The 15,134-nt window shown below is 50.8% G+C and overlaps 1 protein-coding gene across 1 annotated transcript; it reads right to left on the reverse strand.

Annotated features, from left to right (window-relative positions):
• Positions 1-1,122: 1,122 nt before the first annotated feature.
• Nt5c1a (5'-nucleotidase, cytosolic IA) lies at positions 1,123-14,884 on the reverse strand. Its single transcript, XM_048350975.1, has 6 exons — positions 14,693-14,884; positions 8,265-8,432; positions 7,786-7,915; positions 5,884-6,006; positions 3,249-3,433; positions 1,123-1,832 (listed from the first exon to the last, which is right to left on the reverse strand). Exons 1-6 carry the CDS (start codon positions 14,816-14,818, stop codon positions 1,467-1,469), a joined length of 1,098 nt encoding a protein of 365 aa, XP_048206932.1. The 5' UTR covers positions 14,819-14,884; the 3' UTR covers positions 1,123-1,466.
• Between the last annotated feature and the right edge of the window lie 250 nt (positions 14,885-15,134).

Below are 15,134 nucleotides of genomic sequence, written 5' to 3' on the forward strand. Positions count from 1 at the left end.
AGGAGGCTGACCACCGGCGAGTGAGAGGGCAGGGAGTGGGGAAGGAGGAGCTGCAGAGGCTCCTGCAAAGGCCAAGGAGTCCCTGCTGCATCTCGGGGAGGACACTCCATCCCAGGATCCCTTGCATCGCGTCCCAGTGGCCGCTCCCTGCTGTCCAGGGTGGCTCTGATTGGCCGGCCTCCTGCTCACTACTCACAGTGGGAGAGTTTTGCTAGCGCACATCCAGCTTCTTCCACTCCAAGCGATCACTGCTTTGGTACTTTAGTGTCCGGTCAGACCTCCTCCAATCAGACTTCTCCAAATACTTGTCACTACCTGGACAACTGCTCCCTTCAGACACTGATTTCTCTCCCTGCATTTTGGGGCTACATATGCTCTGTCTTCTCCCCAATGATGGAACTCCCCAGGCAGATGCAGTAACTGAGGGATTTGGCAAGCAAAGCAGCTAAACTTTGGCCAAGAGCTGAAGCAAAGGAAACCTTGGATGGGCAACCACTAAATTCCCCTTCCCAGGAAGAGCTTGCAATGCCCCCTGCTGGCGGGTGGAGAATTTGCATGCAGGTTAAATGATTCCCCTTCCACTTCCCTGATGGCTCTGGTGATTGAATCACAGGAAGCAGATGGGTCACCTTGTCCAGTGGCTTCCAAGCATGGAAAGTTACAAACAGGGCTGCTGTGGAATAATGTGTGTTTCCCTATTTGGACTGAGAGGAGGTAAGGGCTGAAATCCAGCTATGTCCTGTTAACCAAACTACTGTAACTCAGCAGGGGTCTGGGTCAGGACAGAAGGGTTGTCTTGTCCTAATTCATTCATCTAGACCAACACTTCCTTCAAAGGGAAACCTTATACAAACCAAGCTTCTCTGGCTAAAGAAGAGCTTGAAAATCTTTCTAAAGGATGGGGAAACTGAGGCCCATGAAACGGGGGAACTCACATTGAAGGTCATTCAATTCATGTCAGGGAAGAGCTTAGATACCGGGTCCCTCCTCTCTCACGGCAATTCTTGTCTGAAGTGGTTTTTTTGTTTTTTGTTTTGCCTTTTCTTTTTTGGTACTGGGGATTGAACCCAGGTCGTTGCACTTGCTAGGCAAGTGCTTTGCCACTGAGCTACATCCCAGCCCTTATGGCAATTCTTTTTACTACCCTGAGCTCACTTTTATCCCAAGCCCCTATTGGCATCTTGGATTCTCTAACAGGCCCACTCTCAGACCCATCAACATCTCTCTGAAATCCAAGCACCCTGTCCTACACAGTCCCATGGCCTAATTTTAGAATCATGGCACAGTATTTGCCCAGAAAGAGGGATGGTAAGAAGGCTGGCCCAGTCTGCAGAATTTCCCCTAAGAACCTTGCACAGAAAGGGATAACAGCAGACATGCAGAAAGGCAGACAGTGAGGAGCTAGAGGGGTTCACCAGATGAGGCCTTGAAGTATGTAACAGAGAGCCTGGCGCAAGGTGGCTCAGCTACTGTGCAGCCGGGGCCTGCTTTGTGGGTACAGTCCGCCGGGGTGTCTGCGCTACACCGTAAGGCACGTGGGCGGCTACAGTGCCCATCTCCTGAGCCCCAGCCACATGAAACATCTGGTCATCAAAGAAGATGTGTGGGCGGATCTTTTCCAGGAGGGGTCCTTTGGGTGCTCCAGCTAGGAACAGGGCTTCGTCAGTCTCCAGGCCCCAGCTGCGCAGGGTCTTGAGAGCTCGAGCCCCGGAACTGGCTGCACTGCGCGCTGTCACCAAGTAGGTACGAATTGGGCATTCCAGCCGCAGCCCCTTGGAGTAGAATTTCTTCTGTAGCCTACCCAGTGCTTCCAGAAAGCCCTTCAGGGGGCCCTGCAAGAAGGCAAATAGACACTGTGAGCTTGGCCCTGCCAAACACATACTCTCCCTCCTGCCGGCATGAGTCCTGCCATTTGGAGTGCGAAACTTCTCTTGGGTAGCACTGCTCTGCCTGCTCTGTGTGCATCCTGGGCACTCTGGGGTCTGTTTTCCTGTCACTTGAGCTGTGTCAGAATAACCGTACCAGGACAACTGTTGCTATGCATACCCACTCATGTCCCCATCTCTGGCAGCTCTTTAAGTGTGGCCTTCTGTGCCCATCAACAACAGCAACACAAAAGATATTAAAATTAGTAACGATGGCATGAGCACCCGCTAATCAGAATGGATGCCAGCTGCAAACATGTGGGACAGATGGGCCAGTATCTAACTACTGAAGATGCAATTGCCTGTGGATATACAGATGGCCCCAGCTAAAGGTCGCTAGGATCAGGGAAAGGATTTAATCTCACAGCCCCTCAACACAATGATGCTCAATGAAAGATATGTGCATAAAGAGCCAGAGCAGTGATTCAGAAGCAGCTGCACAGAAGGCAAAGTGGGTGTCTGATCTTGGAGGCCCGCCCTTGTTGGGAAGGTCTAGGGAGAGCGATGGTCCCTCAGTACTGCCAGACCCTTGGGAGAAAAACTGCCCTGCCCCCACACATGGATTTTTTTGAAAAACTCCAATTAGGGTTCTCAGGAGGGCTCAGATAATCCCACAGCTCCAAACTGCGTGGAATTTTCACCACCGAATTCTAAAACATACTCTGCTCTCAGAGAGCCACTGACTTACTTGAGGGCAAGTGAAGATCTCGGCCCCCTGACCAAGGCATAGTAGGAAGTGGCCCAATCAAAATGGTTTTTCCCAAAGCCCATGCTCAGCTGCACCAGTGGGATTAACTGGTCCAGCTCTTCCTCTTGTCTAGTGAGGGGAAACAGGGCCTTCTTGAGGGGTAGGGGCTCACTCCCAGGGTGGGGGAGCTCAGAGAGGAGGTGAGGAATTCAGAGAAAGGGCAATAGTTTCAGAGAGAGAAAAGTGACATTTTCCCAAGAGGGACACAGACTTTACCCAAGGGGCGGGAACTTAGAGAATGAGGGCTTCCAAGAAGGCGGGAAGAGTCTCCAAAGGAGGGTGGGGCTACAGAATGGGGATTGAGACCTCAGAAAGAGGATTGGAGATGCAGAGGAGGAGAAAGGCTTCAGAAGAGGGGCTTAGAGAGACATTAGAAGCTTCACGGGGAAGACTGGACTTCATGGGAGTGGGGACCAGTGAAGGGTGGATGCTCACTGAGGGGAGCCAGGGGCCAGGGAGAGGGTGAGGGTCTGGACTGAGCCCAGGGTTTGGCTGTAGGCTGGGAGTTCAGGTCAAGGGCAGGTTTTGGGGAACCACCTTATTCCACTCAGGGGGTCTGGGACCATGTAGAGCACCTGGGCCAAAGGCTTGTTCTCGTGGGCTTTCTCATGCTCGAAGAACCTGTCCAGCCCATGGGCCTTGACGATGCGCTCAGATTCATCCGAGAAGAGCACGGCATCCCCGTCGAAGGCCACGCGCAGCTGACTCTGGGACACAACCACATCCCTGCTGGGGCTGAAGATGGTGGCAGCTGCAATCCCTGGGCAGAGAGAGGCAAGAATTATCTGCCGTCAGGCCACACAGGGGGGTGTTCTCCCTGGTATCGGAGAGGCTATCTCAGGCTGCCCTTGTCTTGTCTGCGTTAATAGCTCCCCGCCCCCGCCCCCCCATTGCCTTTAACAAGGGCATATAGAAGGGACTTTGCTTTGCCAGTCCTTGCAGCCGGGGCTCCTAGCCTTCTCAGCACTGGCCAGCCACCTGTTAGAGACGCTGGTCGTTGCTCAGAGGCCATCGCTCAGGCTGGGATAGCTATGCACCCTCCTCTCCACTGGCCCAAAGAGGGGCAGAGGCTGCCCAGGGTCACATAGGAATTGCAATTCCTAATTAAAACAAATACTTTCTTTTTCTCTCTGTTTAGTAACATCTTTTAACACGTGTCACGCTGACTATCTTTTTCTTTTCTTTCTTTTCCTTTCTTCTCCCTTCCCTCCTATTTTTCTTTCTCTCTCTCTCCTTCCTTCCTTCCTTCCTTTCATCCCTCCTTCCTCCCTTCCTTCCTTCCTTTCTTTCTTTTTCTTTCTGTGCTGGTCCTGGGGCTTGAACTCATAGCCTCATGCTCTCAGTTGGCTTTTTTTTTTTTTTTTGGCCAGTCCTGGGCCTTGGACTCAGGGCCTGAGCACTGTCCCTGGCTTCTTCCCGCTCAAGGCTAGCACTCTGCCACTTGAGCCACAGCACCGCTTCTGGCCGTTTTCTGTATATGTGGTGCTGGGGAATCGAACCTAGGGCCTCGTGTATCCGAGGCAGGCACTCTTGCCACTAGGCTATATCCCCAGCCCCTTTTTTTTTTTTTAAATTATAAAGTTTGTTTGGTTTTGTTTTTGTTGCCAGTCCTGGGGCTTGAACTCAGGGCCTGAGCACTGTCCCTGGCTTCTTTTTGCTCAAGGTGAGCACTCTGCCACTTGAGCCACAGCACCATGTCTGGCCTTTTCTATATATATGTGGTGCTGAGGAATCAAACCCAGGGCTTCACGTATATAAGACGAGCACTTTACCACTAGGCCCTATTCCCAACCCCTTTAATTATAAAGTTACTGTTTATTAATAAGTACCACTCTCACTTGGCTTTTTCACTCCAGGCTGAGGCTCTACCACTTGAGCCACAGCTCCACTTCCAGCTTGTTGCTGGTTAACTGGACATAAGAATCTCATAGACTGCTCAGTGCTGGTGGCTCACATCTGTAATCCTACCTATTCAGAAGGCTAAGATCTGAAGATCATGGTCAAAGCCACCCTCGGCAGGAAAGTCTATGATTCTCTTATCTCCAATGAACCACCAAAAAGCCTGAAATGAAGCTGTGGCTCAAGTGGCAAAGCATTATCCTTGAGGAGAAAAGCTCAGGGGGCAGTGCCCAGGCTCTGAGTTCAAGCCCCAGGACCAGCATCAAATCCTCAAACAAATAACAAACAATATCTCCAGGTGTTGGTGGATCACACCTCCATACCTACTTAGGAGGCTGAGATCTGAGGATTGAAGTTGGATGCCAGGCCCAGGCAGAAAAGTCCATGAGGCTCTTATCTCCAATTAACCACCAAAAAACAGGAAGTGACACTGTGGTTCAAAGTGGTAGAGCACTAGCCTTGAGTGAAAGAACTCAGGGACAGTGCTCAGGCACTGAGTTCAAGCCCCCTGATCTCCCCTCTGCCCCCAGCAAAAATTAAAAAAAAACAAACAAAAAAAATCCTCACAGACTTTTCTGCCTGGGCTAGCTTTGAACTTTGATCCTCAGATCTCAGCCTCCAGAGTAGTTAGGATTACAAGAATGAGCCACCATATGCAATGATTTTCTTATCATGATCAGGCTTTTCCTGCCCAGTATTGACATAGATGATACTCAACTGGACCATACCTCTGACCATCTCTGACCACTGGGCCACATCTGTGACCAGAACTGTTTAGTAATTATGCACACTTTCGTCCTTTGCCCTTAGTTTTCTTCTATTTAAACCTTCTGTGTCCTGAAGATGAGCTGAAATGGTTACTTTGCCTCTCCCTTTAGTGCCATGTAATAAATCTGCTTTCCCCGTCTTTCACTACTTCTTGTGTCTTTACTTGGTGAATTTTAGCAAGTGGCTAGACCTGACATGTGGAATCCTTGGAGTTGGAGTCCCTGGCCTAGAACTCCTGGTTACATATTGACCTAGACAAATTTTAGAAAATAGTAGCTTTCTAGGTTGTAAAAGGAGTTCCATGGAAACAGAAGTCTGCACAATGCTAATGAATAAATACATCCTTAACACAGTAGGGCAGGAGGTAGGAAAATGGACTAGGTAGGGTCTTGTTTTCAGTGTATATGACAGATCATAGGAACTTACGCAAGCTTGCCATCCTGTGACCTTGGCAACCCCCCAGCACCTGTTGAGAGGCTCATCCTTTTACCTGTGGGACTCCTTGCTGGACTTGCTGTGTTCTCTCTCCTCACTGTGACTTACCCTCGTCAATGGCTTCTCGCACTTTTTCTGCATCGGCTGACAAGTAGAGGTTGGTGTGGTAGGCCTTGAGGTAGCAGATGGGGCTGTTTCCACCTGTCATGCAGAACCTCTCGATGAATAGGTCTGGGAAGGAGGTCGAGAGTACTCAGGTGAGGCCAGGGTCAACCCTGAAGAATTGATTCTCTGTGCCTACCGAGTGCCATCTCAGCTGTGAGTGGTGGAGGAGGAAGCCCAGTGAGTCTGTGATTTAGGTCAGTATTCCCCCTCTGAGCCCCTCCATTCTTCATCCATAGAGTAGTCATGATCAAGTCTCTAGAGAAATTGCTTGGAAGCCCTTTTTGTCAGGGGATCACAATACAATAAAAGGTAGGTTCTCCAGCTGGTGACCCCACCCTTCTGACCATAGCTCATTGGAAAGGAGCCTACTCTGACCTAGCTGAGTCAACCAGATTCTCCCCACACCCAGGACAACAGTAAGTCCTCATGGCTGCCTAGGTGGTAGAAATAATTGCTGGTTGGCAAATGACTGCTGTCCTGAGCCCTTAAATGCCCCAGCCCCTTACCTGCAGTACCCATGCCCTCAATGCCACCACAAAAGTGGGTAATGTCTGGCCCCGCTGGGTCCTGCTCCAGCTACACCAAGCATTTTGTCCTGATAGCTCAGTACTCATCATGCAGGTGGTTAAATATTGTTACTATCGCCCTTGCTTCCAGAAACTTGCAATCAGTATTTTAAGATGCCAGCTGAGGGCTGGGGGTGGAGCTCAGGGGCACAGCATACACTTATAAGCCAATGTGAAGCTCTAGTTTCAATCCCCAGTGCCCAAAATAAATAAAATAAAGCCAGCTGGCCTCTCTTAGTTGCTTAAAACAAGGTCTTGTAAACTTATAAAGATAGATTTTTATTTCTCTCTCCTTCTCTCTCTTCAAACCAGATCTCTCTGCTTTTATGAATATAAAAACAAGAAAAGCAGAGAGATCCACTCTGGAGAAAGGGAGGGTGGAAAGGATTGAATAAGGGCCCATAAGGCTCAGAGAGAAAGAAAAAGATATTTTCAATATTTGGATTTAGGACTTATTTGTCCTGTGCAATTACTCCCCTCCCTGTGATTCTGAGCCACTCTGGAATGTAAAAAGAAATCCTTTGTCACAAACTCACTCTGGAGGATCTAATACTTTCTGCTTGGATGAGACACAGAACCTTTTGACTCTGACAGTTGTTCCTGATACTGTCAGCAACCTTATGAGAACTGTTATCCCATTACAGGTTGAGAAACTGAGGCATCAAGGCAGTAAATATCCTGCTTGCCTCAGTCATATGATAAGTGGGGCCAAGTGTGGGCAGGAGCTGGTTTGTGCCAGCTTGTAAGAGCCAGGGGTTAAAGATTCAGACATTCTGTGAGCCAGTTATGTTGTTCAATCATTAGTAGCTTGAAATCAACCATAGTAGGAATATTTATACCTGAAAACTGGTAATACTTCAAATGAGAGTTTTATTTGTTTTTCTTTGCTTTTGTTTTTGTGCCAATCCTGGGGCTTAAACTCAGGGCCTGGGCACTGTCCCTGAGCTTTTTTTGCTCAAGAATAGCACTGTATCACTTGAGTCACAGCGCCACTTCTGACTTTTCGGTCGTTAATTGGAGACAAGAGTCTTACGGACCTTCCTGCCAGGGCAGGGCTGGCTTCGTGTGGCCGGTCCTTAGATCTCAGCCGCCTGAGTAGCTAGGAGTACAGGTGTGAGCCACTGGCATCTGGCTTGTTTGTTTTCTTAAAGTGCCAGGCTACCCACCCCATACCCGAGGTTAGCAGCAGCCCAATCCACACAACCTGACCCTGCAGGGCTATGGCCTGTGCCCCAGGGGTGCTATAAGGGCATCCTGTGGTCAGACCCCTCCTGCTCACCATAGTGGTTGATACTGTTGATGAGACGGACTCCCACTTGAGCGTGGTTGTTGGTCATGAGGACGATGTCAAAGATGTCCTCACTATCGGGGTACAGCTCCCGAAGCTTCTTGTTCACAGACTCCAGGGCCTGGAAAGGAGAGGGCACCCTTCAGCTCAGACCCCCAAGGATGGGTTTCAGGAATTGGTGGCCCCAGATCCAATAAGGGAGGAAGAGGAGGTGGAGGCAGGCAGGCTGGGAAGAGACACATCACACACACTTCCTCTTGAGTTCTGCTCTTCTGTCCTGTGGATGGCTCCTGGCTCAGGGGACCACTAGAGTGGCAAGCAGGGTCCTTCTCCCAGGATGGCCTCTTCTTCTCACAAGACTCTGCCTCCCAGTTAATCCCTTGCTTCTGTTGGGGGCCAGGGTGGGGTGCATCTCCTTACTTAGGCATCCAAAGGCACTGTGTGGGCTGCTTCTGGAAGTGTCCACTCACCTTCACAAAGGGGAAGGCCGGCCCAGGACTAAAGGGCTCATTCTCGTGTTCCAGCTGGTAGCGCACATACTCCTCCACACCCTGCTCCATGTAGATCCGCTGCTCCTCGTCCATGCGGAACAAGGCGCGGGAGGACACAGCAATGGTGACGGCATTCTGAGGTTTGGGCTGCAGGACAGGCGGAGAGACTGTCACAGAGACCCTACCCTGGGACAGCTACTCCTGTGCAAGGCCCTCTGGGAACTGGAGGTGTGGCAAAGGCCTGGATCCAGTCTCTTTGCCTCAAAGGCTCATCCTTGGGCACAAGAAAGGTACGGCAGGACCGAATCATGGAGGACTCAGCTGAGGGCTGAGCTGCAGGAGGGCTCCCTCCAGTCAGGGGGGAGGGCTGAAGGAGGGCCATGCCCTCAGGGAGTGTACCGTCTAGTTGTCCATCTGGACATAACAGGAAAATGAATACAATGCATGAGGACAGCAAATGACTGATGGGATGCATGATATGGTCTCCAGATGGTGTCCATTATGAAATGAGAGCTCTCTGCCTGTAGGAAGAAACTGGTCCCCAGAAACATGGAAATTGCATAAGGAAATCTCCTGAGCTCCAGACACGCATATCTAACCGCCCAAGTCACACTAACAGACACTCGGGTTTTACCAAGCTGGAAGCTGAATTCTCACCATTTTCTCCACTTCCAAACCCCATCCCTGGTCCCTTCTCTATCACCTCTAATTAACCACTCAAAAACCAGAAGTGGTGCTGTGGCTCAAGTGGTAGAGCACTTGTGCACAAAGAGGCTTGGGGAAAGTGCCCAGGACCTGAATTCAAGCCTCATGATTGACAGAAAAAAAAAAAATATATATATATATATAACTGGGCCGACGCATCTGCCTTCTCCCAGCAGCCCTGAGGGCCATGTGCTCAGCCCCACTTATTTCTGTGGGTCAAGCCTGGGCTCCAACTAGTTGAGAGCATTGAGAGACACTTGGCTGGAGACATGGCAGGAAATCGTACAGGAATGATGCTTGTCCTTAGGGAGTTAATGACCCATTGCCAAAGCAGAGATTCATGCCATCCTTTAAAAGACCATGGTCTAGGGCAATGTTCTATGATGACGGAAAGATTCCAGGACCTGTGCTATCCAGGGGGGCTCTGGAACACCCTTGAAATATGACCAGTGAGACTGAAAACCTGATATTCCCATTTCATTTCACAGGACTAGTGGCTACTTGGCTTTTGAACCTTAAAACAGGATTGGGAAAATCAAAGAATCCCGAAAATCCTGCAGCTGACCTCAGTTTGCATGTGGATCCCCTCCCCCCCCCACCATTTCCTGGAGTTTATTTCGATAAACATTATTTTATATGATCAGATGCACACAGGCATTGTGCCTTTGTGTTCCTCTTCTACAAAGAGCCTCCTTTGGTCTTGCGGTGTGTGAATGCCTAGAGTCCTGTATCATTTATCATGTCCCAGTCTATTTTAGATCTAGCTTCCTCGCATGAGAGAAAACATGTGCCATTTGTCTCTCTGAGCTTGGCTTACCTCACTTAACATGATTTGTTCTAGGTCACCCCATTTCCCTGCAAAGGACATATGATTCTTTCTAATGGCTGTGCACAATGCATTTGACACTTAACCGCAACTCAGATAGTATATGTGTATCCAGCAGGGTCAATGGGAGGCAGGAGCAAGTGCCCCTCCTTCAAGGCTCAGTTCAATATCTGGGCCCTACTGTGTGTCCTGTAGGCCTGTGTGTCCTGTGTGTCTTGTAGGCACCTCCTAGTCCCACCAGCACATGGGAGCCTTCAAACAAAGAGGCTGAAGTCAAAAGCCCTAAAGAAAAGAACTGAAGGCTGGGAATATGGCCTAGTACTAAAGTGCTTGCCTAGCATACATTGAAGCCCTGTGTTTGATTCCTCAGCACCACATATATAGAAAAAGCCAGAAGTGGCGCTGTGGCTCAAGTGGTAGAGTGTTAGCCTTGAGCAAAATGAAGCCAGGGACAGTGCTCAGGCCCTGAGTTCAGCCCCTGGACTGGCCAAAAAAAAAAAAAAAAAAAAAAGAAGAAGAAGAAGAAGGAGAAGGAGGAGGTAGAGGAGAAAAAGAAGAAGAAAGAAAAGAATTGACACTGAACAGCACGAGTGGCTCACACCAGTAACTTTACTTCTTCAGGAAGCTAAGATCTGACAATCAAGGTTCAGAGCCAGCCCAAGCCCACAGATCCAGAGGTTCTTATCTCTAATTAACCAGCAAAAAGCCTGAACTGAAGTCATGGACCAAGTGTTAGAGCACCAGCCATGAGCAAAAAAAGTGTGAGTGAGAGTGTAAGGCCAAGTTCAAGCACCAGCTGGCACACAAAAAGTATATATGAGGGGGTGATGGAGCAGAGGCAAAGATAGCAAGGATGGGGTTAGAGAAGGTGGGGAAATCTACTTAAATCTAAGAAGCCTTCTGCCTTAGCCCAGGGAAGCTCTACTTCCTTCTCTTACAGATAGGAGAAATGGCCCCCAGAGAGGGCCAGAATACCACTCTAGGACACACATCAAAGTCAAGGCAGAGTCAAGATGTTCCAGTTTTACCCTTGCCCACATAGCAGTCCTTCTCAAATGGCCCTCTTCAATAGCTTTTAGAAGATGTCAACCTCTTTTATTTTAGTGCTGAAGAAGGTACATCTGGGGGCTGGGGATATAGCCTAGTGGCAAGAGTGCCTGCCTCGGATACACGAGGCCCTAGGTTCGATTCCCCAGCACCACATATACAGAAAACGGCCAGAAGCGGCGCTGTGGCTCAAGTGGCAGAGTGCTAGCCTTGAGCGGGAAGAAGCCAGGGACAGTGCTCAGGCCCTGAGTCCAAGGCCCAGGACTGGCCAAAAAAAAAAAAAAAGAAGGTACATCTGGCATACTTTTTTTTCTCTTGTCCTGGGGCTTGACCTCAGGGCTTTCGCTCTGTCTCTGTGCTTCATTGTGCTCAAGGCTAGTGTTCTACCACTTGAGCCACAGCTCCACTTCCAGCTTTTTCTGAGTAGTTTATTGGAGATAAAAGTCTCACAGACTTTCCTGCCCTGGTTGGCCTTGAACCACGATCCTCAGATCTCAGCCTCCTGAGTATCTAGGATTACAGGCATGAGCCACCAGTGCCCAACTTGGCATACCTTCTTTAGCCTCCTATTCCTGAGTTGGGAGAAATGCTGAGTCAACACCTTCAGACTGCAGTGTCTAGGCGCAGGGCACCATTCATTCTGAGAATGGAGGCTTCAGGGGGAGGACCCTGCCTCTGCTCTGACAGCACAAATGAAATGGAATGGGTGAGCCTAGAGGGTACAAATGACTGTAGGAAATGAGGGTTCCAGCTGGAGAAGATAAACAACTGTGCGTGCAAGCTCCAGGCAGATCTAGAGGAAGAGGCAAAGAGGTCTGCCCAGAGCTTGCTTAGAAACCCTCCTATGCCTGGCCGGGTCACTCACACTGAGTAATGGGCTGTGAGATGCACCGAAATCCGAACGATGCCAGACCCCACACTTAGAACTGGGTCAGAACCACCCAGGGGCTCAGCCTAGGAGCACTTGACTATGGGAGCCAGGGTCTTGCCAGCTCTCTGCTTTCCCTAAGACCAAGGCACAGGCTTATCACTCCAGCCTGGCCCCACACAGCCTGCCTGAAGAGTTCCTGCTTAGGTCAGCATGATTCTGCTTATTGCAACCAACATAGGAACATAACAACAACAAAAAAGCAAAGCTGTCATTTCTGCAAGGAGGGATGAGAGAAAGGAGGGTGGGGGGAGAGTAAGAGTGAGAGCTGTTCAGGGAGAAGGGAACAGGATAGCTCTGATGGAGGAAGTCCTCTGACCCCAGGAGGGAGGACCTCCGATGGGCCTTCACTGGCTTAAACATTTCACTCAGGCTCCTGGGAATGAGCAGAAGCCCAGGCTAGACCCTGATGGGGCCCATGAGGCCTGAAGCCCCCAAAATAGCCTGTGGGAAGAGGGGCTACTGCAGGGAGGGATGGAAGCTGGGAAGCCTGTAGGTTCCTTGCCTCCTAGAGAATTATGAGGGTCAGGGACTGACCAAGCGATCATGGCTGACCCCTAGGCCAGAGTGCTCCGGTTCCTTGGTGCCTGGGGAAGAAATGGATTCTGAGCACTGAAGCACTCACTGCGCCTGTCTCCAAGCACCCCTCTCCTCTCAAGCCACAATCTAGTCTCGCCTTCCCACAGGTATACCCCATGCCAGACCCACCCTTTCCAATCCACCTCCCAACAGCCCAGAATGATCTTTCTAGAATGAAAATGGGACCAGGTTAATCCCTGCTGAAAAAAATCCTTCAATAGCTCCAGTAATGGTTTGTAGATTTTAGAAAGTAGGTTGACCTTTTATTCAAATGAACTCTTAGGCAGAATCTCAATATGTAATACAAGCCAGATATTGCCACATAGAACTGGTACCAGTCCGTCATTAAAAATTCAAACATTTTATATATGTAAATGTATGTATTACAAAGTCAAATGATGAAAACAACACTGGTGTTTCCATGACAACAAATTTGAAATCAGAGGTGAAGATGGGGGCGGGGCGGGGGGGAGAGAACTTAGGCTCGCCCTCCAGGTTGATTGGTTTCACAGTACGAAGAATGGCCTGGTTCCCACTAACAAATGAGAAGAGATGTTTTTGTTTATTTTTTGTTTTGTTTTCAATTACAGTCCTTGCAATCTCAAGATCCTCTTTTACTAAACAGACCTCAGGGAAAAACTTTATTCTGAGGTTTGTTTAAAAGAAAAAACACAACTTTTTAATCATCAACCCACAGCATAAGTCAGTATGCCAGTGGTCTCCAAAGTGATGAAATGTCCAACAGGCACATTTCTGTGATGGGTTTTTTCGGTTTTGCCTTGTTTTTTGTTTGGTTTGGTTTGGTTTGGCAGTACTTGGGTTTGCACTCAGGGCCTCATACTTGCTAGGCAGGTGCTCTACCACTTTAACCACACCTCCAGAGTTTGTTTACAGCCACGGTCTTGAGCTTTTCTCCAGGTTGGCCTCAAACTACCATCCTCCCACTTCTGCCTCACCAGTAGCTGGGATTACAGGTATGGCCCACTATGCCTTGCTTGAGTTGGATTTTATTACACATTTTTTAATCAGTTAAAATAAAGTTTGAAAGAGAAGAAAACAAATAGGATCACATGTCCCGAGACTTACCGAAACACTGGACTGCACAGAACCCAGTCTGGAAGTTTCAATCCTGGCACTCATTACTGTCCACGGAACACCAGACCTCCCACATATCCCACCCCCTCCCCCCAACAGTCCTTCCTTTTCCCCCTCAGTACTCAGTATGCATTCTGGAGCACAGTCCTTAGCTCCAGTGACATTCCCCCTGGCCCTTTGCCATTTACTCAGGCTTTAAGATCAGCTCAGATGCCATCTCTGAAAAGCCTTACTGGTGGGCAGTTACCCTGTCCCCTCTCCTCCCCTGAACAGAGGGAGCATAGGGTTGTTTGTCTTGAGCACCAACCATCTCCAGAATCACCTCCAGTTCATGTCCACATGTGAACTCCTCAGAGTGGGCACAGTGGTTAGCACATCATACCCCACTGATCAGCCAAGGTCTAGAGGTAGCCAACTAGAGACTGTTGGCAGACAAGGTCTCCTAGGGACCCAAGGGTCTTAGGAGAAAAGCAGCTGGATACTTTAAGGTCACACTGGAAGTCTACTGGGGGGGCGGGGGCTCTGTCCCTTTCTAGGATCTGAGATCTGGGATGCTGAAATGAACATGGCAAAGGGCAGACCAGGCCACCATGGAGGATGCCCAAAAGTTCCTTCCCCAGTGAAAAGTTCTACAGGGCTAACACCACCATGGAGTCACAGGGGTGCTAATGTCCACTGAAAAGTTGGGCAGGCAGAGCTCAGATCTGGGGTGCACAGCCTAGAATGGGGTGCCCAGAACCAGAGGCGCAGGACGCAGGCTGCAGGGGCCACAGCCAGAGTCGGAAGCCAGAGAGGCTGGAGACTGGAGCCGGGTGTCGGGATCGTGGAGCCCGGGAGCCACGCGAGGCGCTGGGTTTCCAGAGTCGGGTTAGGCAGCCCGGGCGCTGCTTCGGGGCCACAGAGCAGCTTTGCCAAGGGCTGCGCGCCCGGGTGCCCGCCTCGCCTGGGGGGTGGGGGTGGGGGGTTGGGGCCTGTTGACAGCATGGGGGAGGGGGATGCTGGCATGGAACCCGAGCCCCAGAACAAAACAAAACACCACCAGCCCCAGAGCAGAGCTCCCAAAATAACCCCGAGCCCGCGCCAGGGACCGAGCGGCTGCATTCTGGGGCTGAGAGCTGTGTCCTCTCCGGGAGGGGCGCCACGGATCCCCTTCCCAAAGGGTTTGCGCCCCCCTTCCTGGGAATGACCCCCTCTCCAACCCTCCCTCAGTTATGCCGGACTTGTTACCGATTTGGGTTTCTTCTTGGGCGTAAGGTTGTCGTAGAAAGTCTTGGCCTCCTCCCAACGAGGCGCCGGGGTGGTCTCTGCCCCGGGTCCGGGTTCCCGGACCTCCCGGGGCTCCCCAGGTTCCATGCTCCTCGGGTTCGGACCCAGTCCTGGCGGGATGCAAGCGCGGTGGAGACCCGGAGCCGGCGGGGCCGGGCTGCGGAGGGAGGCGCGTCCGCCCCGGCGTGCGGAGGGCCGGGCGGCTGGGGGCGGGGTGCGCGCCCGGGTGGGGCCCCCGGAGCCGCGGCTCGCGCGCTCCCTGCTGCTGTGCTGCCGCCGCGGCCGCGGTGCTTTGGGGGGACCCCACGCACGCCAGAAGCGGCTAGGGCTGTGTGTGTGTATGTGTGCGTGTGTGCTCGCGTGTGCGCGCGTGTGCGTGTGTCCACCTTCCTGGAGGAGAGGG

This window comes from Perognathus longimembris, chromosome 7, assembly GCF_023159225.1.
Source record: "Perognathus longimembris pacificus isolate PPM17 chromosome 7, ASM2315922v1, whole genome shotgun sequence".
Classification (NCBI taxonomy): Eukaryota; Metazoa; Chordata; class Mammalia; order Rodentia; family Heteromyidae; genus Perognathus; species Perognathus longimembris.

Bases quoted from the DNA above. Each gene is read 5' to 3' on its own strand.
- Nt5c1a (XM_048350975.1), bottom strand. From the start codon at position 14,818: ATGGAACCTGGGGAGCCCCGGGAGGTCCGGGAACCCGGACCCGGGGCA. The intron at 8,433-14,692 runs GTAACAAGTCCG...CCTGTCCTGCAG, and splicing joins CCAAGAAGAAACCCAAATCG to CCCAAACCTCAGAATGCCGT. The intron at 3,434-5,883 runs GTAAGTCACAGT...CTCTCTGCCCAG, and splicing joins GCGAGAAGCCATTGACGAGG to GGATTGCAGCTGCCACCATC.